General features: G+C 42.1%; 1 protein-coding gene across 1 annotated transcript; it reads left to right on the top strand.

The window, feature by feature from the left end:
- Positions 1-96: 96 nt before the first annotated feature.
- rnf10 (ring finger protein 10) lies at positions 97-25,250 on the top strand. Its single transcript, XM_020489792.2, has 17 exons — positions 97-657; positions 7,161-7,345; positions 7,625-7,830; positions 7,940-8,030; positions 8,119-8,303; positions 8,421-8,557; positions 21,409-21,563; positions 21,745-21,873; positions 21,966-22,179; positions 22,297-22,430; positions 22,541-22,658; positions 22,770-22,871; positions 22,971-23,108; positions 23,469-23,560; positions 23,714-23,771; positions 23,944-24,108; positions 24,209-25,250. Exons 1-17 carry the CDS (start codon positions 492-494, stop codon positions 24,283-24,285), a joined length of 2,352 nt encoding a protein of 783 aa, XP_020345381.1. The 5' UTR covers positions 97-491; the 3' UTR covers positions 24,286-25,250.
- Positions 25,251-25,935: the final 685 nt, after the last annotated feature.

Consider the following 25,935-nt stretch of genomic DNA (forward strand, 5'->3'; position numbering starts at 1 on the left):
GTTATTTTTAAAAGGAAAAAAACAATACGGATGTTGGGGTTCTACTACATTTCCCACAATCCCACCCTGTAGAAAACAACAACGCGCAAATGTCTCATCCGGGTCTCTGTGGTTCCTGTTTGGCGACCTGTCGCCATTAGTTTTAGCTCGTCCGTACGATCATATATTTTGGGGGGGGATAACTGCACAATTGTCCGTTTTCCATTCTTTGGAGAACGGTCAGCGCCTTTTTGGGGCCAAGTGTTTCCCAGAACGCGAAAACGCTCAACTTTCCTGGGTCTTGGCCCCGGTGTGAGCCTTCGCTTCGTTCTCAATTTCTACACCGCCTCCATTACTGAGACGCCTAAATTGTGTCTCTATTTTTCTTGGTTTGTTTTGTTGTCAAGATGTCGCCGTAATGGAGTCTCCCATTTTGACCGAAATTAAACAGGGCCTTCGCTGCCTGACCCGCACTCGCTACAATCCGCTCTCCTCTCCCTTTGTCCCATTTAATGCTAGGGAGCTCGGACGCTCTCTGCCCGGAACTCGGCCTAAATATCTCTCGCAGAAAGGACACAACCATGGAGAAGAATCCAAACAGCAATGCCAACAGCAACAAGGTTCCGCCCCGTTCGAGTTCTACAGGCCCAACACCGGGAGAATCTAAACCGAAAACAGGTGAACATTAATCAATGGCTTTTCTCATTCGAACTAAACCCTAGCCAATCCCCCTCTGCCTGGTTTAGAATTGTAGTCTTTGGGTGTCACGGAGTAGAGCGACACAAGGTCCATAGGTAACGGCTAATCAGCCTACAAAATGACCCCCACAGATTACAATTCTAAAGAGTTTACACAAATATTATCTTCTTAGATATTGTGTTGCTGTGGGGTCGTTCCATGTCGTAAGCCATTTCACCCACCATCTTAGAACAGAAAATAGTAGCATTCCTGCAATATTATTTTGTTGCAATGTAACTTGATATCTGAGAAATTAAGCAAATTGATTGCACCCAGTGACATTTTTTTTGTTTATAGGATTTATATAATATTCAATAAATATATGCCCAGTACCTAACATCTGATTTGGATCAAACGTTTTTTTCTAACAATTAGTACGGCATGATGACTCCAAAGAACTTGTCAAAAGCCACCCACGGACCACCCCACACCAATCCCAACCCAACAACAAGTATACAGTATCAGTTCTTGTATGTCTGAAGTAGTATGGAGCTGCGGCTTGGAGTATTGTTTCTTCATCATCGGTAATGTCTTCTCAGTGAATTTGTTGATGTCACCAACAATTACCAGCTTCTTACCACTAGAAGGAGGTGTTCCTTCTATGTTTTTTTGTTTAACCAAATAACATTTTGGTTTCCTTACCATGTAAATGCTCTATGGACAAGGTATGATTGCAACCCATGTTTTGGTAACATTGTCACTGTTTCAAATGCTAACATTTTTTGCATTTGTGGCACAAATCAGTGGTACCTATATTAGCACTTTTGTGCTTCGTATCCAAATGATCTATAAAAGGGATGGGCAACTTTGATTGGGGTGGGGGACACATCTGAAATCATCATGAGGCTCCCCCGTCCCCACCATGTGAGCAAAACATTTTAGCTACCCCCTCTTGACAGCGGGGAGTGACTTTATTGATTTATATATTTAAAAAAGAATGTGCACTTCTACACTTTGCCATGGGAAGTAGAGAAAATGTTGTGGTTTCTAAAGCACGTTTGCTGTAATTCTACACATTTTGAGAATATTCTGCAATTTTATAACTCATTTCATGTAATTCTACTCATTTTGCCATGGGGCAGAGAGGAAAATTTGCAGTTTTACAACCAATTTCCTCCAGTTCGACACATTTTGCCATAGGGTGTAGAGAAATATATGCAGTTTTTCATGTGATATTTGCGTCAGTGACTAATTAATTCAATGGTGGACCCCTGATCGGTAATTCAACAATGATTAGGCCAACTACAAATTTGTCTAGCGGTCAGCTATCTAAACCATCTCAAATGTTTGCACACATGGGCAAATTGAGTGACTGTCAGTGACTTACACCCTGACTACACAGTTCGTGTTGCAAAATACATTTAGAAATCATCATTATTATTCAATTGTTGCACCCATACTGCTCGCGCACGTCAACGAGCATCTGCGTTGCCAAGGGCTAAAATAGAAGTCAGGTCTATTTGTGACGCAGATCATACTCTGTAAGCAGTCTATTGTCAAGGTAAGGAAACCAATGTCATTTTGGGTGAACGATTTCAGAACATTCTGAGATGGTTGGTGTCAATCCTCTTAAAGTGCTTTTTGAGGTGGAACAACCCTGTGGAAAATCCCTTTCACAGTCAGTTTATTCTGTGTATTGGACATTCATATTGCAATGTACAGCCTTACTTATGCATATTGTGTCCATGAAATGGGGTACGGCTGTACAATGCAAAAATTCATGTCCAATAAACACAATAGGAACGACAGAGACCCGGATGAGACATCTGCATGTTTTGTACAGGGTGGGTTTGTGGGAAACGTAAGAACCCAACATTCATCATTTTTTTGTTTTCCTTTTGAAAGTAAAAATGAGAATACAAGTAACATAATCCATTTTTTATCATATGTTTCTTTAGACCTTCCTAAAATAATGGATTTATTGTAATGGTGTATGTCTAATAAATACATTTCATATCTACTTTTATGTAGCCGTTCCAAAGTCGTGGAGACCTGGAGATGCTAAATGTGTTTGTTAATTACCGGGCAATTACCATGAGACCGGCAGTTTTTTGCATGGCAATAACTGGTTGACTAAATATCATGGCTGTCACAGCCCTAGATAAGAGTGAGTCAAGCATCTATCATCGTGTCACCAGAACAAGAGCCTCAATATTTAATGGAAAGGAGCAGCAGGAACACCGTGCACGTTCACCACCCTGTGAAGTTGTTCATCATTTATTTCATCTGTAGCCTAATAAACTGCATGGTTTCCCCGAGTTGTAGTAAGAGGACCACACATGATCATCGCGTGACTCCAAATTTACATCGATATGATGGTTATTAAATCAATATTTGCCCATAAATGTTTCCACGGCAATTTCTTGCATTCTGTCAGCATTTATAAAATTGTACCAAAACTGTGTCCATCACAGCTGTCGTGATTTTTAATAAAATTATTTAATACGGTATGACTTTACTAATGTGAACGTGGTTACCGAGTAGGCTGATACCTCGGGATCGAGTCCATGAAATGGTGTAAGGCTATACATTGCAATATACAGTACCAGTCAAAAGTTTGGACACTTATTCATTCAAGGGTTTTTATTTGTACTATTTTCTACATTGTAGAATATAGCGAAGACATCAAAACTATGAAATAACACATTTGACTGGGACTGTATGTCCCCAATGCAATTCTGAAGTATAATACATCCACAGTGCAGTTCCAACAGATTTCTTAATTTTTTTTGTGTCAAATTAACTATTGTCTTTTATTGAATTTAAACAACATTTCAACTTTGTTTAGCGTCTAGTAGTTGTTGCACGATTACACTTTTTATATGTTTTCATCAGTTCAGTGGGGTAATTTTATTTTGAAGGTGATCTGCCAATTCCACCATTGTTATTCACGACACACTGGTCATCCAAGCCAGAGCATGTGAGCAGAGTTGACCGGTTGGAAATCCCACACGTGCTTGCGCTCCATGTACGTCCTTATCTTTCCTAAAAACCACTCCTCGCTCACAGGGAAAAAAACTCCTGCTCTGAATTTGCTCCATTCATTAAGATCACAATGTAACCAGCCCCCATCTTTTTTTTGTGACGACCTGGACCTACCAATTTGTTTTTTTAAGTATTGAAACCAAACCATATGGGTTTGAATGAAAAGTAATTGAAAAAAACATGAAAAGGTGAATGTAAGAAGTGACCATAATTTCAATATACTACGTATCATATTAAATAGCATAAACACTAAATGGGTCAGGAGCCTGTCGGTGAGCCTAAGAAGGAATGAAACATGAATTATTTAGACTATATTATTTCAAGGCTATAGCCTACAAAGAAATACATTGAAGCAGTTGCAAGTGCGACACAATAGGCTGGTAGGGACATAAAGCACATTTCATGGTATTAAATCATTGCATTATATAAATTGCGCATATAGGCTGTGACTTACTTAGAATTTAAATACATATTAAATAAAAAATGACTTTCCTTTTGAATTCATTTTCAGAAACATGAGTTTGGCCAGTCTGTGGCTTCAGGCTCGTGATGGTGCCTGGAGAGCAAGTCAGCAGCGAAGAATATTCTCTCCACACTTGCAGAGCCACTGGGGATGCTAAACACCCTTTTGTGCGTTCTTGCCAGGCTGGGAAGAGTCGTTTTATTCTTTCCATAGGTAGACCTAAAGTAGATTTTTTTGGGGGCTAAATAACCCAATCAAATATGCCAGGCTTATAGGGCCAAAATCAGTTATGGCCGATTGTATAGATAATATAAATAACAAAATGTTTAAGGGATCTGATTTGTAGTTTGTAAGTGTGCCATTCTAGCAAAGCATTTATCTACCCACCTCGTTCCTTTTAGCATGGTGTACTTACTACGTGCACATCATACTTCAGATAACTGAAAATACACTTTCCACAATGATTCTTTAGTTGTGGACACTACATCACCGCACCTTCTCTCTTGGTCTTGGTCCTGATCTTTATAAGTTACCTTGATTTTTATCAGTATCATTATGAAAATATTTCGGGAACTCCATGACAGTAGCTAAAGCAAGGGGCTAAACCAGCACACAAGTAGACTACAAATGCATGCTGGGGCGGGCATGCCCTGAGCTCGTGAAGTGAGCATTGCTGGAGCGAAATTGAAGCGGGCGAGAAGGCCGATGCTCCAGCCTTTGGGAATCTTGCGCAACGCTGCAGTCACATTGTGCACGCTCCGCTCACATACTCTGAACCACGCTACGTTGCAGGGCCTAGTGGTAGGGCTGGTTTGTTTACGTGATATTGGAGGTGATGTAAGTCGTGCCTTTTGACAGAGCATTGACACATTCACCAAGAGTCGGGTGCATGATGATTTCTGCACATTGCATTGAATTTAATGTATTTTGGCCTTTTCAATATGTTACTGATATGTAACCACAGGTAAACTATTGTTCAAACAGGCTAAGTTGGGCTGTTTCATAACTGCAATATGTGACCCTCCGTTGAGGAGAAAATTATTCCAAGTGTGTGTTTCATGCATATACAGAATACTAATTTAGTATTTTTGTACAGTCGTCCATAGAGTCTGGTGGAGTTAGCTAGTTATAGGACTTACGACAGTGGATGACATCTCATTTCGTCATTGTAGATCAGTGATCACCAATCTTTTGAGTCAAGATCACTTTCGCAGTCAAAAAGCAAGCCGAGGTCTACCGCTCTGGTATTATTATTTTTTAAACAAGCCTATGCAACACAAACATAAAAACAGTTCTGTAGGAATGAGGTTTGTGCATTAGGCCTAATACATTATCACAGCATATTGGCTATGCTTGACTTGTCAATATTCTTATCAGGCCATATTATACACTAAGTATGTGGACACCCCTTCAAATTAGTGGATTTGGCTATTTCAGAGACATCAGTTGCTGACAGGTGTATAAAATCAAGGGCACCGCCATGTAATCTCCATAGACAAACATTGACAGCTGAATGGCCTTACTAAAGAGCTCAGTGACTTTCAGTGTGGCACTGTCATAGGATGCCGCTTTTCCAACAAGTCTGTTTGTCAAATATCTGCCCTGCTAGAGCTGACCCGTTCAACTGCAAGTGCTGTTATTGTGAAGTAGTAGGCTCAGGCGTGAAGTGGTAGGCCACACCACACTCACTAGCAAGTTCCAAACTGCCTCTAGAAGCAACGTCCGCACAAGAACTGTTCGTGGGGAGCTTCATGAAATGGGTTTCCCCGGCCAAGCACAAGCCTAAGATCACCACGCGTAAGGCCATGCGTCGGCTGAAGTGATGTAAAGCTCGCCGCCATTAGACTCTGGAGCAGTGCAAATGCGTTCTCTGGAGTAATGAATCACTTCACAATCTGCCAGTCCGACAGATGAATCTGGGTTTGGCAGATGCCAGGAGAACATTACCTGCCCCGATGCATAGTGCCAACTGTAAAGTTTTTGGTGGAGGAGGATCAATGGTCTGGTGCTGTTTTTCATGGTTTGAGCTAGGACCCTTGGTTCCAGTGAAGGGAAATCCTAATGCTACATTATACAATGACATTCTAGACGATCCTGTGCTTCCAACTTTGTGGCAACAGTTTGGCGAAGGATCTTTCCTGTTTCAGCATGACAATGCCCCTGTGCACAAAGCGAGGTGTTACAGAAATGGTTTGTTGAGATAGGTGTGAAAGAACTTGACTGGCCTGCACAGAGCCCTAACCTCAACCTCATCAAACATCTTTGGTATGAATTGGAGCCAGGCCTAATCTCCCAACATCCGTGCCCGACCTCACTAATGCTCTTGTGGCTGAATGGAAGTAAGTCCCTGGTGCAATGTTCCATCATCTAGTGGAAAGCCTTCCCAGAAGAGTGGAGGCTGTTATAGCAGCAAAGCTCTCACTCCCTCTGCTATCTGTGATCTTTGGGAAAATCTCTACCTCATTTGAAGTTGAAATATAAAATGGTTTAGGTAGGGGCTGACCACTGTTGTAGACTGTATCTTTGCCATTTATTTGGGATTGAGGCACGTAACAGGATCTATACACATAACAGGACATTTTAGAGTGATCTATCACTTGTGTGCAAGTGTGACTTGACTTGCTCTGGCTTGTGCTGATAAGTGCACATGACACGGCCCACTCTGTACTAGTCATGTGGGTTCTAAAGATGAGCTTTTTTTTTTAAACGAGAGGACCGGCAGGATATGTTTATCTTTTTACCAATATGGCTTTCTGCGTTGGTGTCTTTCAGAGAGGTATTTGGTACAACAGTAATAATATCAGCAAGATCTGCATGATCTTCACCCTTCCTTTGGTTGATTTAGGCTACAAGCTGGTACAAGTTCATTTCTACTTTACATCATAGTGCCTCACGGGCAACAGTGAGCATGAGAAAAGCAATGATAATGCAAATAGAATTGCTGATGATCCTGCTGGAATGATAAATTCCCTTATTTTTCCCCTGTTCTCCTCAGATGGTAAGAATAATGGAGGTTCTAAGCGCTACAGCCGCAAGCGAGAGCCCTCCGTTCCCAAGAGTGACAGTTTCCCTGGCCCTCGTCGCACCAATTCACAGAAAAGCAAGAATTTTGACAAGAGACCTCCCCAGAGAGGTGGATCCCGGCAGTATTGTGTTACAGGTGAAGGAAGATGTGACGAGGTGAGCATTCACAAGATAACAAAAACATGAATCTGTTGTTGGCTATGGAATAACCTACATAAGCCTATTTTAAGAAAGCTTTGTTCGGCCCTATACTTGTATATTCCCACTTTGGGATCTTGTTCGCTCTTAAATAGCACTTATTATAGTGACATTATATGCTAGAATGATTTGAGTCACTGATCGGTAGAAACAAGGCAGCATCAACCCATAGGAATATTATTATTTCTGCCTGTGAATCAGGAAAGTTCGGTTGTAATTATTTTCTCCCTTCCCCAGGTAGCAGAGTGCCGCCAGGCTGAGTTCAACCCGGCTCAGTTTGCTGGACCTAAAAAGATCAGTCTAAACCACTTGCTCAACTTCACCTTTGAGCCTCGTGTGGGCCATGGTGGTCTAGGAGGAGAAGGACACTCCTGCTGGGGCCGCCGCAACAAGTGGGGCCACAAGCATAAGCCCTTCAACAAGGAGCTTTTCCTGCAGGCCAAGTGAGCGCCCTCTCAATTCAAATCTTTCTTGTGCAGTATGACATAAGGCTTGTTGAATTGTTAGATTGGTGTTTTTTTTTTTTTACCTTTTGGTCTCCTTTTGCTTTAGCTGCCAGTTTGTGGTGACCGATGACCAGGACTACAAGGCTCACTTCACTGACCCAGACACTCTGGTGAACTGGGACTGTGTGCAGCAAGTGGTAGGTTCTGTACATCAGCCCTCTCTTTTGCATGAAATCTCCACCTCCTAATTGGACTTTTAATGCATCTATTATTTCCCCCCTCTAGCGCATCTACAGTCATGAGGTGCCCTCCTGCCCCATCTGCCTCTACCCCCCGGTAGCAGCCCATATCACCCGCTGTGGCCATATCTTCTGCTGGCCATGCATGTTGCACTACCTGTCTCTCAGTGACAAGAGCTGGTCCAAGTGCCCCATCTGTTATGAGTCTGTGCACTCTGATGACCTCAAAAGGTTAGTGAGATGTTAAATAGCCCTATAAGAACATTCTCTATCGCCACCTTTGGGAAAGAAAATATAATGGTTGAAAATGGTGAATAACACACTCTATCCCCTCATGTCTCACTGCAGTGTGGTTGCGATGGAAACCAGGCAGTATGCAGTCGGTGACCTCATCACCATGTGCTTAATGCGGAGGGAGAAGGGGGCTCTGGTGGCCATGCCCAGCTCTCAGTGGGTGAAAGTGGAGGAGCCTATACTCTTCGGAGGTGAGCGATGAGGAGGATGATTACCATATGTTTGTGTTGTCACGATACCAGAAGTTTGACTTCTATACCACGTTTAGTATCACGATACCGCAGCAACAAAAAAAAGGCAAGGAGAATCACACATTTTAATGTTTTAAGTCCACAAAAGTGATTAAATCACACCAGGGGAGGTCTGGAGAAAAATGAATACATTTTGATTTGTGTATTTGTGACCCTTTATTTCATGTGCACATGCACCAGTGTTGCCATGTTTGTGGTTTTCCTGCAGCTTGGGCTACTTTGAAAATGATGTCCTGTTGAAAATGTATTGGTTGCTGGTTTTTGGGCTATTTCTAAATGGTACTTTTGCAGCCATGGCATTTCTCTTTTATAAAAACGAATAAAAAATCTAACCTCTTCTGGTTATATCTGCCTAAAATGAAATACCCAAAACGAACTGGCTGTAGCTCAGTACCTGAGGCAAGGATCAAATCAAAATTGATTGGTCACGTACATGTTTAGCAGATGTTATTGCGGGTGTAGCAAATGCTTGTTTCTATCTCCAACAGTGCAGTAATATCTAACAATTTCACAACAATACACACATCTAAAGGAATGGAATTAAGAATATATAAATATTTGGGGGAGCAATGTCGGCACAGCATAGACTAAAATACAGTGGAGTAGAATAGTATATACATATGAGATGAGTAATGCAAAATATGTACATTTATTAGGGACCTAGTGTTCCATTATTCAGGTGGCCATTGATTTCGAGTCTATGTATATAGGGCAGCAGCCTCTAAGGTACTAGTGATGGCTATTTAACAGTCTGATGGCCTTAAGATAGAAGCTGTTTTTCAGTCTCTCGGTCCCAGCTTTGATGCACCTGTACTGACCTCGCCTTCTGGATGATAGCGGGGTGAACAGGCAGTGGCTAGGGTGGTTGTTGTCCTTGATGATCTTTTTGGCATTCCAGTGACATTGGGTGCTGTAGGTGTCCTGGAGGGCAGATGGTTTGCACCCGGTGATGCGTTGGGCAGACCACACCACCCTCTGGAGAGCCCTGCGGTTGCGGGTGGTGCTACTACTGTTGTGTTGTCTGCAAACTTGATGATTAAGTTGAAGGCGTGTGTGGCCATGCAATCATGGGTGAACAGGGAGTGCAGGAGGGGACTGATCAAGCCCCCTTGTGGGGCCCCTGTGTTGAGGATCAGCGAAGTGAAGGTGTTGTTTCCTACCTTCACCACCTGAGGGGCGGCCCGTCAGGAAGTCCAGGACCCAGTTGCACAGGGCGGGTTTCAGACCCAGGGCCCAGCTTAGTGATGAGCTTGGAGGGTAATATGGTGTTGAATACTGAGCTATAGTCAATGACTTTGCACGCACACTGTTGCATATTCGTGATACTATTTGAAAGGAAACACTTTGAAGTTTGTGGAGATGTGAAATTAATGTAGGAGAATATAACACAATAGATCTGGTAAAACATAAAATAAAACAAACTTGGGCATTTTATTGCATCATCTTTGAAATGCAAAAGAAAGGCCATACATTGAGATAGGAAGCTGGGATGTTGTCCACAACAGGGCAACGGTTTGTGTGCAAAGTTTCAGACTGGTATATTCAGGGATGTGAGCGCTAGGGGGCGATATGGCCAAAATCTCACATCCCGATACAGGTCATTTCCTATAACGATACATATCACGGTATACACATTTTCTGTAAATTCAGTGAATAAATAGTTTATTTAAAATGACCACATGTAAAGGCCTATTTCTTATTAAATTTTGAATTATACTCAACAAATTGGCATTTGGTACCTTGGTTCGAGTGTTGGCACCAACTCACGAAACCCCTGTTTCTCGACCGTGTAAATTGGGGCCATTTGGGGTCTTTGCAGATGTAAGTTGTAACGACAGCTGTTATCTCCTTCAATCTTCGTGATTCTTTGCCATATGCTGTGTCGCGGGCAAAATCCTCTTGCAACGTCTGAGTCGGGTTTGTTTTGAGCACTCGACTGTACTTTTTGGGGTCTCATCCGTAGACTCTCTCTGTAATGTTTTACATGATTCTTGCGTAGGTGGTAAAAGAGGTTAGTGGTGTTTGAGCCTGTTGTCAGGACCGGCCTGCGGCATATTTGGCAGTGAACAGTTTTCTGGTCCGTGTCAGACTTTTCATACCCAAACCACGTCCATGCAACCGAAGTTGTCCCTCTTTTAGGTACGAGCTCTGTGTCACGTTCACTCTCCTCCATGTTTGTTTGTGTTGCAAATTTCAGAAGCGACTTTCAATGGATGGAAAGTATTGCCATGAAGAGTGTGATTTGCGACACAACGAAATAAACGATAGAGCATAATATGAAACCATAGATGTTTTTCTATCGTCACACGATATATATCGCCCATCCCTAGTGAGAGCTACATAATATTTAGTATGAAGTTTCCCAGGTGTCCCTCATGAGTTTGCCCAAATGTAGCCAAGTGGCCGAATTGGTCAATTGATTAATGTAAGTACATAACATTTTTGTATGTTCTCTATAGTTAACTTGTTTTTTAATTAACACAAAGATGAATGGGGCTGTACTTTCCAGTAATGTCCAGCTGAGGTCCTGGATGCTTTTTAGGTCAAAATGTTGGTGGAAGTGGCTCCAAATAATCCTCTAGCACAGTGTGCCAACGGTCCTCTCCCTCGGTGGTAGTTGTCGCTGGTGCACTGGCCCTCCTCCGCTTATGGGCTGGCCTCTTCACACCTAGATGGCTGGGTGGGTGTGGAGCCAGAGAAAGCAGCAGGGGCTAGACTGGAGGAACTAGTTCCTACTTTTGAATGAGTGGGGGATGGAGGGCTTGAATGTGGTCTATTTAGAGTTGGCTCCCAGAGGTCATCTCTACCACTATTGCAGATAATTTTTTCTTTTTTCAGCGAATTAAAGTTTACTATTACTTATTTTAGTTAACCTTTATTTTATCAGGGGTGAACCCTGTGTCAATACATCAAATACACAAGACATATCTATAAACATTTATATAGAGTATGGGGAACACAATCACTATAATTAAATATGCCGACCAATAGGCAACATGACACTCAAACCACATCCAACATAACATACACACACAGTGCATTCAGAAAGTATTCAGACCCCTTGACTTTCTCCACATTTTGTTACATTACAGCCTTATTCAAAAACAGCCTTAAAAAAAGAAATCCTCGTCAATTTACACAATACCCCATAATGACAAAGAAAAAAACAAGTTGTTAGAAATGTTTGGAAATGTATAAAAAATAAACGAGACCTTATTTACATAAGTATTTAGACCCTTTGATATGAGACTCAAAATTGAGCTCCTGTGCATCCTGTTTCCGTTGAACATCCTTGAGATGTTTCTACAACTTCATTGGAATCCACCTGTGGTAAATTCAATTAATTGGACATGATTTGGAATGGCACAACTGTCAATATAAGGTCCCACAGTTGACTGTGCATGTCAGAGCAAAAACCAAGCCATGAGTTGAAGGAATTGTCCGTAGAGCTCAGAGAGGATTTTGTCGAGCCACAGATCTGGGGAAGGGTACCAAAAAAATTCTGCAGCATTGACTGTCCCCAAGAACACAGTGGCCATCATTCTAAAATGGAAGAAGTTTGGAACCACCAAGACTCTACCTAGAGCTGGCCGCTCGACCAAACTGAGCAATCTGGGGAGAAAGGCCTTGGTCAGGGAGGTGAACAAGAACCTGATGGTCACTCTGACAGAGCTCAAGAGTTCCTCTATGGAGATGGGAGAAACTTTCAGAAGGACAACCATCTCTGCAGCACTCCACCAATCGGGCCTTTGTGGTAGTGGCCAGACATTGTTAAAATGCATATGACTGCTTGCGTCGAGTTTGACAAAAGGAACCTAAAGGAGATTTGATGATAAACAATATCCTCTGGTCTGATGAAACCAAGATGGAACTATTTGGCCTGAATGCCAAGAGTCACATCTGGAGGAAACCTGGCACCACCCCTATGGTGAGGGCAGCATCATGCTGTGGGGATGCTTTTCAGTGGCAGGGAATGGGAGACAACCCGCTCGAACATCTCTGGGGAGACCTGAAAATAGCTGTGCAGCGACGCTCCCAATCCAACATGACAGAGCTTGAGAGGATCTGCAGAGAATGTGAGAAACTCCCCAAATACATGTGTGCCAAGCTTGTAGCGTCATACCCAAGAAGCCAAAGGTGCTTCAACAAAGTACTGAGTAAAGGGTCTGAATACTTATGTGAATGTGACATTTCAGTTTTTTTTAATACATTTGCATACATGTCACGAGAATTTTCAATCCCAATGATAATAACTAACAATCAATACCCCGAGGTTTGTAAGACCCTGAGGTTTTCGCTACACTCGCATTAACATCTGCTAACCATGTGTATGTGACAAATAAAATAAAATTAGATTTGATTTGGGTTAAAGAATAATTAAGTAAACTCAGCTTATGCAAAAGGTTCGTACAGTTTATTCACAAGCACTTTCTAAAGTCCATAATACAAAGACATCCATTTTATAACTCACTCCCTACTTACGCACATACCTCCACACAAACAGTAGATAGCCAACGCACATACATACACACGAACAGTAGGTGGAATGTATCCTTCCCCATGGTTCTCACCATTGTTTATCACTACCAAACTGGCAGTTCCATTCCCCCGAGATTAGAGGAACCTTGACAGGACTCCCTGTGAGTTCTAGCCAGGTCAGGTCATACACAGTTTAATTGTTCTCGGTATCTTCTTAGTCACACACACACACATTTCTACTTGTCTCGACCCAAACCTTATTATACTGAAGTTTACCATTCTAATTCATTATACATGTTACAGAAATGAACGATTACTAATAATTACATTTAATTATTCATTATATATGTTACATAATGTCATAATTACGTTTTGGGGTCGAATTGCTTAATCATGACCTTTTTAAGCATATAAATTCCCTTATCAATCCACCCCATGACTAAATAATACACACTGATACATCAATCGCCAAATGGAATCATAAATGTTCTATAAAAGTAAACAAAACAATGTGTATTTACATCTGATACTCATCAATGACTGTTCTAGGCCTATATCCAATTATAACTCTTCTTTTTAGGATTTTCATTATAATCTTCATTAAAGGAACAGTCTGTCTAAACATTGAAGATAGTCTCATCCAACATTGGCTCCTCGTGGTTGAAAGAAACGGAGCCATCTCCTAGGCCTGGAGGCCTGTATTCGTCGGAGCTCGGAATCGGTCCATATCTCACCATCTGTTGGTCATCGATCTCTCTCTAGCATTCTGGTGATTAAACCTCTCACACATGGGACCAAACAGCATCCACACAACACCAACACACTCATACAGGTGAAAACAGCCCACAATACAGTACTTGGGACATTCTTCCATTTCCCAAACATGCTATCGAACCACCCAGTCAGGGAAGTATCCACCCCAGAGTTCTCTGCTAACTCATGAGCTAATGTGGTTAAACCAGCCAGGGCCTTGGTCACTGATTCGTCTGGAGCTGTGTTATTAGGAATGTACGTGCAATAATGAAACCCAATCATTCTACCTACCCCGCCCTTTTCTGCCAATAACATATCGAGAGCCAGCCTATTTTGCCAGGTCATGAGGGAGGTGGTGGATAATTGGTCAGAGAACCCCTTTACTGCATCCCCGGTATCATTCAAGAATCTCTGTTGAGCCCTAACCTCTACTACCCGGAATGGTACCTTCGTGTCGATGCTGGTCTGGTCGAAGCCCACATACCATAACCCGAGATCCTCTTTCTTCACGCTTTTAATGCAATACGTCCCTCGCTCCGGATTGCAGTCAAAAACCCTGACCTTTACTATACTCCATCTATTTGTATATTGGGAATGTGGATTTACATAGCCTTCTCTCTCTGTGTGAGCTATAACCTGATTCCAGGAGTTACATGGGGATCTACACAGATATCTTCCCCAAAAAGTTAAAGTCCTAGACTGCCAGGAGGTTAAGGACCCTATTTGGTCTAGTGGTAAAGCCTTCACCTATTTGATTCATAGCTTTGTATTCATCTGGAACTTCCCTGGGAATACCAATAGCATCCATCTAGACAAAGCTACTCCCATCCGGGTCAAAACTCCTCCTGTGCCTACTTTAGCCTCCAATAACTGGCCTCTGATGACTAACTCGAACTGGTTGGACCAATAACCCCGGGGCGGAAGTTCCTAACCACCCTTTTGGTAGTGTCTATAGTATGCGTCCTTTGCTGGTACAAGCCCACCCTACATCAGTTATAGGTGCTGTGAGGTTAAGAATTTTCTACCTGTACTTCCAAACCTATGTCAGTCACATTAACTATTGCCTTACAGCCATTAAAATCACCTAAGTTCTCGGTGCCCTTCTTGTATCTATAACACTGGTACTCATCAGGAGTTAAAGTGAACCGAGGTGGGTTGGCCGAGTACTTCCATCTGGCCAACCCAATCCCTGTACAGTTGTCTGCTTCCCCAGGAAATTGTTTAATGTTTACCTTAAATCCTACATCTTGACCTTCTTTGACTCCTATTCTGTAAGTTACTCGTCCATGATGGTCAGTATTTTATATTGTTTGTCTTTTACCTCTTATCAATGACAACGGCATCGTATGATTAGTTCCGGAAGGTGGTAGATCTGAATGTATCAGAAAGATTACAAAGACTATGATGCAGCTCCGTGTCCCTAATCTTCCCAAAAACCGCCAACCCTCTCCTGCCCTTAGTCGGTCTGCTAGGTACCACCCCATACTCACACTTCTAGGAGCACCCACAGTGAGGAACGGTCGGGATAGGGAATCTTCGTTAAGGAGGTAACCCCTGGACCCTGTTGGTACTCGGTTCTTCTCCTAACTCTGTGTGTGATCAGCAGTGCTTATATGTGTACATACCTCTTTGCAGTGGGTAACGTGGACCCAAGGGACTCTCTCAGCTAATGGCAAAGGCGGTGGTTAACAGAACCTTGTATGGGCCTTCCCAACAGGGCTGCTTCCAGTCTTTTCTCCTCAGGGACTGGATCCACACCCAGTCCCCTGGTTGGATTGAATGGATCACATTCTCCTGTAATTCACCTGTTGGACACAAAGTCTTTGGTTTGGTTAACAAACAGTCTTATGTGTTCTGCTAGTATATCTTCAACTTCTATGTCTACCTGTTCTGGTCTCCCTAACTCTGGCATTCTATATGTTCTACCTGATAAGCGGAAGTGTTATCCATTTGTTTAAAGAAATAGATCCTAGTAAACCAACTCTAGGGATAATATCTGGACCTAATATTTTAGCTACCCTAATCGTGTCTACCAAGTAAGTTGGGAACGCTTCTACCCATTTAATATACTTATCTATTATTGTTAAACACCCCTTCTTTCCCTCACTTCGGAATAGTTCAATGAAGTCCATTTCCAATTGTTGGAATGGATATTCTACCCAAAAAACTGTTTAAGTAATTATCCTTTAGGCCACTAAGTCTTTCCTAACCTGCAGTGTTTCCTAACCTACTCTACCATCCTTCCTCCCTGTTGGCACATGGTTCTGCCCATGTGTCAATATTGCTGCATATCTAAACAATGACTTAGGTAGTATGGGTAATTTATCATGATGCCAAATACAATCTGTGTAATCTACAAATAGCTAACTTTTCTGGCAAAAGTACAGCATCTAATAGATTCAAAAATCAACTGAGCATGTGCAATAGGTATTTACTATACCTCTGTGGCAGAATTCACAACTAGGGCTGCTTTCTTTGCCAAAACCTTGGAGAATTGCACTGTGCATCTCTTTCTCTAATTACACCCCCTCTACCAAGTCCTCAAAGGTGTGAGTAATCTCTTTTATGGCCTCTGGCTTTCTGTGGGGGTGACCGCCACATTCAATAGTCATTGTATCTCTTCCCAACAGATTAACTAGACATAACCTGGAGTTGAGGACTGGAATGCATGCCTGCCCTCCTGACATCTCATGTTTAATCCCCAATGGAGCAGACAGTCTTTCCACTGTCTGATGTCCCGAAGCTGAACTGACAAGCTTTTCCCCATTTATTCTTACTCCTTCAGGCTTAAAATATGTCCTAAATACTTAACATAAGTCTACCATAATTAAAACCTATTCTTACTGGCTTATAACCTTGTTCAATCCAAAAAATCTGATAATACTATAATATCAATTTTACAGCCTTGTGTTAAATTTCTTACATTACATACAACAACAGCTAAGGGAAAATAAACTTGGCTAGGTTACTAAATGTTACTTAAGCCAAAATAGTGGGATTTTTCAAAATAACCTTATGACAATTTTTTTTTAAACACATCTTTTCATGAGAGTAATGTATAAAAAAATATATATAACAAATTTCAATAAACAATAATCAGAAACTATCACACAACTTTTACAATTCAACTATTCAGACCTGAATCCCTTACAGCAAAATATAGCCTGCGAGCACAACTAACTGACCTATTCTTCTTAATATAACGTTCTGCCGAACCTCTATCGTAAGATTAAAACCAAACTTCACAACTTTCCCTTCTCTTTCGGTTTCACACTTATGAAATGTCCAAGACTTAAAAGTAACATGTAACTCACCAAATTTATAACACACATCATTCAACCCTTTAGAATAAAAAACATTTCGGTGGGCACAACTCTATCGCCTATACCTATCTGCTTATTATTAGGATTCATAGATTTTAGGCAACGGTCTCTTCTGTGATTCAGTTATTCTCCTATTCTCAATACGTTATTCCAGCAGACCATTTAGGCAACAGACAACATATTACATCGAAATCGCCTCGCTATTCTTTTGGATGAATTAGTCTTTCAATTTAACTTAAACAAGCTATTATCGTTCAGTTTATATCTTAAACAAACACTAACGACCGTATCTTTCCAGGAAAAACATATCAATAGTTGAATTACAATCAGAAACCCAGATTTTAGTCAATTGGTGCATAGGCTGTGAAACAAACCCGCGCCTCCCGTGTGCCAGGCGAGAATTATACGACTGGACCACCAAAGCTAGTGAAATGACGAAGACTCCTCGCAAAGAACCCTATTTATAATTGTCTGTAGTCGTAAAATCAGGCACGTACTACTGAGACAATAAGCAGAAAACAGTCCTAATTTAAATTGTCCAAGCATTTCTCCGGCGATGATTTTCATTACTCTCACTCTCGTTGTCTCTCTCTCACGCTCGTCTCCTTATCTTCTCTCCTGCCTTTCCCTTTGTTTGCAGTTGCGGTGGTTGTGTCCTACTCGGTCACAATGTTTACAGGGAGGCTTACACTCCCGGGCGAAATGTCCTGTCTCATCGCAATTGAAACACTTTCTATCGTCTGATCCTGTCCATTTTTTCTCGTCTCTCCATTTCCCTTAAAGCCTCCTTTGTGCTTATCTACAATTACCCCGATAGTTACTGTTCGATGCTCTTCTCCTTTCTGTTCTCTCTTTTTACTGTCTCTGTGATTATGACCTACTTTATTGCAGTGTTTACACGCCGCCTCACAATCTCTAGCAAAATGACCCAGTTTGTGACAGTTAAAGCATCTATCTCCCCCTTTCTCTTGACTGTCTCTATCCACTTTCCTCGACTTTCTCCCTTTCTCTAACTCTATCCACTTTCTCAATAAGGTTGCTAAATCCTGTCCTCCTTTCTGTGTCCCTCCCTCCCTCGGCTCCCTGAGGACCAGCATATGGGGGAGGTGGTGACGGGACAGGCGGCACCGGGTTTTTCTGCCCCCGTTTCATCACCACCTCGTCGTCTGGATTTTCCCTCCACGCTTGATCTACCAGAGAGGTGTATAATTTGGGTTTGGGTGGTGTCTCTGTGGGAGCTGTGGGAGTCTTCCCTGTCTGCTCCTGGCTACCTAATCCTTCCTCCTTAGTAGCTCCCTTTTTCTTGGCCCCCTCCGCTCTTTTTCTAGCTTCAGCCAGCCAAACGCGAGCGGTGTCGAGCCCTTCTGCCTGTTGCTTCTGTGCCTTGTCCCAACATACCCTATGTATCTGTTTAATCATTGATTCCAGTTTTTCTATATTTAAACGTCCATCAAATTCATACTTTTTTTCTCCATTTCGGGCCAAAATAGATGTTTCTTTTATCTTTTCCCTGCATATATATCTCTCATCTCTGGTTAATTCCGGAATCCCCTTAGAGGATTTACTACCCATGTTTATTCAATTACTATTATTGTTGTTATTATGCTTCTTCTCGCAATCTATGTGCATGTACTATTAATCTCTGTGTGCTTTCTATTACCCTTAACCTATGTTGATAAATACCTCCCGTTAATCTCTCCTAGAATTCCGGAATAATTATTGGGAAGACTTTTGATATATGATTTATGTCTCACAGGTATACAACAATAAGTTCATACTTTCATTTGTTGTTCCTTATGACTTTTGACTGTATCAATATATCAATCTCGCGCGCAAATAATTATCTTCTTATCCTCGTTCAAAACTTTCTGTGTGTTTTTAATACTGATCCAATTGCTTCTGTGTATCTCTTCTCACAGTCGACGTGTGTGCTTATTTCTTTCCTGAAACTGTATATATAGAGGTGTCTTTCGATCGGACATTAGGTCTCGCACGTATACAACTATAAGCTATATCCCAGGGTTTGTAAGGTCCTAGTTAACAGCCTATTTTTCTGTTGTTCCTTGTGATTTATGACTCGTTAATATCACACCCCGCTATATTAGGCTTCCCTCCTTCAATGGATAATCAGACCTAGATGTGCGCCTCCTAAAGATCTGACTATCCCCTTCCAAGCGTATTTAGACAGGCAACCTATATTACTCTGCAGTACATTTTTTTTATTCAGTTTGGGGGAAGCCTTTTTCAGTTTGGGGGAAGCCTTTCCATCTACCTGAAGACGGTTAGCATTAGCATGCTAAAGGCTACACAAAGTGGTTGACATGCACGCACAGAACGCATTCCTGTGTCGTATTGTCTTCAGAAAGTTGCAGGGAATATGAATCGGTGATGGATTCTGTTTGTTTTAGACCTGGGCTAATTAATACATTTTAGAATAAGTAAAATACATTTAGTTGGTTTCCAAACGTGAAACATTTGATAGACGAACCGGAAGTAACACAATTATATCTAATAGTTTTTCATGTTGTAGTTAGGGCTGTTGCGGGGATAATATTCTCGTGACACCGCCATACCGGCAGTCATGACCACAGTCAAAGTAATCTCTTGACATGTGTTTGTAGTAACCAACTTGCTAACTACCATCAGGTCCTAATGGCCTGATATTCAGTGCTCGATTGTCCCTCTAACCACTCTGACATCAATGCAAATGTTATCGAAATCACATCAACCACTTATCAAAATAATATCATGATTTTAAAACTCACCTCACTGTGACGACAGCAGGTTGAAACTGAGTGGGAAACATGGTTGTCGTGGATGTTGTTTCAAAGCCAAACAACAAAATGGACAGCGCTTTAAGGGGATTTCATTCAAAGCATTTAAGACGTTGCATGTAGAACATCCATACGCATATTACAGCTTATGCATTCGCCTGTATATGAGCCCAAGCCACACCCCCAAAAAACTGAATCAAAATAATGATAAATTACCTACCGCAATTTTTTTTTTAAACATTTAAGATGCAGGGTGGCTTAGTTAGCCTACATTTTATAGTGAATTTGATTTTGAATAACCTAGTAATGGGGCACGTTTTAATATTTTCATAATTAATAGGTTGACACTACCTCACCACTGCGTTTCTCCATCTCCTCTCCATTGCTTTCTCGATCGCGCAGAGATGGGGGGGCTGTCAACAGTTTATTGAAATGTTTTGTTGTGAAAACTTGTTACTATTGACGTTTCCAAAATTAAGCATTGGGTAGCTGCAGGAACATGGTAGGAGAGCCCATGACAAACATGTGTGAAGTGAAATTAGTGTTTTTATAAACAGACATTTCTATATGCAATCCCATGTGAAAGCAGAGTTTTGATGGTTGCCACTAAAAAGAGGATCCCAGCTGCTACTATAGTAGCCTACCCAGCATGATTTACACTGCGGGAAAGTGGCTGCCAGTCGTTATTTGAGTGCATACGGATTACAGTTTCCTCTGTCCCTGGTCCTGCCCTTTTTTGCAACTTTTTCAAATAGTTAATAGCCTGTAGTCGCGTCATGGAGCCCATATATGTTTGGATTTCTAGGACATTCTAAGGTTTGTGTCATTCACAACTAAATTTGCCAAATAACTCTAAATCCTGCGTATAGGAGCCATTTTTATGCTCAACATAGCCACTTCATATGCACACCCGCTCCGAAATTGCTAAATATATTTTCTATTTTATTTCGCCAAGTTCAATTATGTTCTTAAGACAATAAAATCATATAAAATAATGGCACTCATAAGCATATCGTGTCTGCTAAATAAACTAGCCTACAGCCTTTGACATGGCGCGTAGTCGGTATTAGGCCAACTCCTATTCGGTTCCTTTTGAAATACACTTTTTTCAGTTGAATGTTTCTGTAGATCTGCCTAAAATAGATTATGAATTTATTGTGATGGTGAATATTAAATGGATTTATTAGACCTTTTAAAAATGTTCCAAAGGTCTGCATCAGTGACTTGTATGCCTGGAGATGCTAAATGTATTTTTTCATTAACGGTCAATTACCGTGGGATCAGCAGACATTTGCATGGCAATAACCGGCTAACAAAATGTCATGACTGACACAGTCCTAGTTTGTAGTATTGAAAAAGTACCAACGTTTTAGTGTACCGTGCGACACTGTTTACCATATACCTGTTTCTGTGGTATGGTATACGTGCGTCGTTGTGACATTGCTGTACCCCTGTGCTGTAGATGTGCATCTGAGCCCGTACTCCAAACTGCTGCTGGCCTCTCGGGAGCAGGTGCTGGGCCTAGTGGCCGAGGAGAAGGCCGCTCTGCAGGGTCAGCTCACCCAGGGAGATGATGCCACAGCCTGTTTCATCCAGAGTGCCCTGTGCAATCTGCAGGTAACACTGACAAACTAGCAGCTTGTAATTTAAAATACAGGCAGCTTCGACTGCAAGAAGTGATGTGTGTGTGTGTGTGTGTGTGTGTGAAGTTTGACTTGTTACACAAACTTAGGTCAAGTCATATAATATGCCTATATAGCATGAACTGACCCCCTCTCTTTCCTCTGCTGTGGTCCAGGAGCGAGTGGAAGCTCTGCTGAAGCACCAGAAGGCATGTGCTGAGGACAACCTGGAACTGTCAAATCTCACCCTGGCAGATCCCACCTCCCCTGAGGAGGAAGTGGTGACCACCTTTAGCAGTACCAAGGTAAGTGTTTGCATTTATAACCCATTAATATACTCTCCAAACTTGCCCGTGTTATTGGCTCTGAGAGATTCTCCATGTTTTACTCTTTCCAGCCAGTTCTGCAGTATTCCTCTGCATTTGATGATGAGGTGGCAGAGGTTCCAGAGGAGGACCCTGAGGAGGCCACCGGTGAGGAACCACAGCTCCCTGAAGGGCTCCTGGAGAGAGTGCTGGAGGAGTCCCCTGAGGATGCAGCGCCCCAGCCTGCTGAGGAAACGGCGCGCCCCCAAACCTCAGAGCATGGCCCCTCCTACTACTTCTACCAAGGTAGGATACCCTTTAGCAGAACTACGGTATATCCGTGTCTCTCCACTTAACATCTACCTTGTCCTCTTTATTACATTCAAAAGTCCAGTCTCTGCACTTACTCCTTTGTTCTTCCAGCGGAGGACTGCCAGCAGATGTTCCTGCACCCAGTGAATGTGCGCTGTCTGCAACGTGAGTACGGCAGCCTAGAGGCCAGCCCCCACACCATCACGGCCACTGTGGTGGAGATTGAGGGGCAAACTATCACTGAGGTAAGTGATTAGATCTAAACCATGTTTGTTCTTGAAAAAAATACTTTGTTTCTTCTGCTTCATCCCAGGAACATGTGCAATATCTCAGGTTTTGATTATCTTGGCTACAGGAGATTCGCCGTCGACACCGCTACCTGGCTCACCTGCCGCTCACCTGTGAGTTCAGTATCTGTGAGCTGGCCCTGCAGCCCCCCACCCTGTCCAAAGAGACCCTGGACAGCTTTGCAGGTCAGAACCTAACATACTCTCTATTCTAGTCATGTACATTGCTTCTTAGAGTAAATACTAATCCAATAATGATCTTCTTTCTCCATCACTTTTTTCAATTCTGACTCTCAGATGATTTGGAGAAAAGACAGCGTCTCAGACAAAAGAAAGCAAGGGATGAGAGGCGCAGGGAGAGGCGTATTGAGATGGAGGAGAACAAGAAGCAGGGGAAATGTGAGTCCATATTACTTTTGGTTGATTCTCAATGTTGAATGTGTAACTGAAAAATTGTCATCAGATAAAGTATCTTCATATGAATGTTTTTTTTCTCAGATCCAGAGGTGCATATTGGGCTGGAGAATCTTCAGCAGTTCCCTGCATTTGGGTCACCACCTCACAACGGCAGTCCACAAGTGTATCCTGAATTTCTGTTGGCCCCTCCCTCAGCCCTCACCAGCAGCGCTGTCTCTGGTGAGACCAGCTCTTTCAACTGTCCTTTATTTTGATAGGCTTGGAACTTTAAAGTGTCACTGTTTTATGGACTCCTGATAGTAATGTTTGTATTTTGTGCCACAGAATTCGTTTTTGATTAAACTATGCAAGTCAGTTAAGAACAATGTCTTATTTACAAGGACAGCCTAGGAACAGTGGGATAACTGCCTTGTTCAGGGGCAGAATGACAGATTTGTACCTTGTCCGCTTAGGGATTCGATCTAGCAACCTTTCTGTTACTGGCCCAACACTCTAACCACGTGGCTACCTGCCGCCCCAAATATAGCACATTACAAACGGTGTCTTGTAAACTGAAACGCCATTTCCATCTTGTTGTAGATGGGATGATGTTCCCTAGTCTGACTGGAGACAGCCCTGCGCCCATCGTGGGCTGTGTGGAGGATGACTCTCACTGCATGTCCTTCGCTCAGGTCTGTAGGCCTAACTCATTCATTTAGTCACTCCTGCATGTCTGTACCTACAATTTTTTTTATTACAGACTGATTACCTTGGATGTCACAACTTTTGGATATAGACAATTTAGATGACTTATCTCTCATCACCCCTTATTCTCCCCTGATAAGATGCTGAGGGATGGGAAAGCCAGGGCTGATGCCGGGCCATGGACCACTCCAAAGAAAGGTGACAACTCCACGTCTACATCATTCATTTCTCCTCAGTTTCTGTTTGCTCAAATCAGTTGGCAAGGCGAGCATTGTCAGCTGAACCCTATGTTTGTTTGGACCATAGAGTGTCAGTATTCGACAGTGTTGGTCCATGTTTGACTCCTGTTTTTCTTGTGCTGCTGCCTCAGAAATGCTTCTGGCTCCTCCAGCGGCAGACAGCGATGGAGAGAGTGATGTGTCTGACCGGGTCCCAGTGCCCAGTTTCCAGAACTCTTTCAGCCAGGCCTTTGAGGAGGCACTCCTGCAGCTGGACCATGGTCCAACTGCTCCACCACAGCCAGTGGTCATCCCTGGTCAGTCTTTCACTGTGTTTGTCTGTGTCTTAGCTTGTGTAAGTATGCCTTATTTGTGGAGTTAGAATACTGCATACTTATCCTATTCCTTCTCTCTCAGATGAAAAGGGGGGAAAGAAGAAGAAGAAGCAGAAACAGAAGCTTCTGTTCAGCACCTCTATGATTCACACAAAGTAGATGACACTGAAGTTGAAATGTATCCCTTCACCTGCTCAGATTTTAGTTTGATCCGTCTCCCATCACTGTCATTTTTCCATGCAGCTCTATTTTACAATGACAGACAATGGAGAATTTTTGTTGTTGTATGTAGCCCAGGTAAGTAATGCCTCCACCACAGTCCCACTCACAATTTCTTACATTGTGCAATTGGTTTATTATGTGTTCTACAAAGATTGGTTCCAACTTCCTGCAACATAAAAATCTGCTGTAAGGATGGAGGGTAGAATGAGTTACATTTGTTATAGAGACCATATTAGGATCTATATTGGGTTGAATGGAATTGTTTTGAGGGGTGCATTTTATTTGGGGTAGCAGTCAGCCAGCTGCAGGTACGTCACACCCTCTGAACCATCCCAGATTTCCAATCCCAAGTCACAAACACTGTCAGCCCTGAATTTGGTCTTTTAAAAAAAGTATTCTTAACAAAAAACTCATCCACTGCAAGTTGTATGTTCTGCTTGCGTTTTACTCTGATTTGGCCTGAACATAGCACAACCTCTATGCATGAGTCTGATTCTCATACCGGTCTGGAGGAAATGCAAGGAATACAGTGTAGCTAGTATTAAAGAAAGGATTGGAAATCTTTTGTGTGTTGATGGCAGACAACTCAAATGCACTGTGGACCTTGTGTTAGAATTATTAGACCATGGATATGCAGTTTCTTCTCTTTGATCTATTCATTTTCCCCCTTCTACCATAGTCATTTGTTTGTCCTTCCTAGTCATTATTTGTAACATTGGCACTTTACCGCCCTGGTTTCAATTCAGTGTTGCAAATATGTTTTATGTGTGAAGCTAGAGATCTGCTGACTTTTGATTACTTGCTATATAAGGAGTGAAAAGGTGGGATGTAAAGATACTATATAGAAGTTTTGAGGGTTCCTTTGGTTCTTTTTTAAGTTTGTAGTGAACATGAACATTAAATGTCAACTGGCCTGACATTGGAATAAAGGATTATGCACAATCAAACTAATTGTCTGGTTGTTTTTTGTATTGCAGCAAAATGAGAGGCTATTGATGCACAATTGTTATTTTGTTACTATTATTTTTTACTTTAGTTGACACTTGGCTGTCAGAAGGAGAAAGCTAGTTGAGTGTACTGGAAAACTTTTCTAAAACATTTTTTTTTACATTTTCTTAACTGACTTGCCTAGTTAAATACAAATTCTTATTTTTAATGGCGGCCTAGAAACAGTGGGTTAACTGCCTTGTTCAGGGGCAGAATGACAGATTTTTACCTTGTCAGCTCAGGTTTCGGTTTTGCAACCTTCCAGTTACTAGTCCAACGCTCTAACCACTAGGCGATCTGCCTAGTGAATGGTTTGATTTATGAAAACTATCTGAACATGTTTTAATAAATTAGAACCTATCTATCAAGAACCATTTCAAAATAAATGTTGTTGTTTTTTAAATTGGGGGTGGGAATCCGACCGCTAGATGGCCCGTACACGCAAAGGATATTGTAATTTATCCCAGGGGTTCTTTCTGCAACGTAGCAAAGGTTTGTATTAACGACACGTTTTCCCAAAACGTTCTTGATGATACTGAGGTACGTTTCCTCCGTTTGGTGGGTATGGCTTAATGCAATGAGTGGCGTATTTAAATGGCA

This window comes from Oncorhynchus kisutch, linkage group LG8 (genome assembly GCF_002021735.2).
Source record: "Oncorhynchus kisutch isolate 150728-3 linkage group LG8, Okis_V2, whole genome shotgun sequence".
Lineage (NCBI taxonomy): Eukaryota > Metazoa > Chordata > Actinopteri > Salmoniformes > Salmonidae > Oncorhynchus > Oncorhynchus kisutch.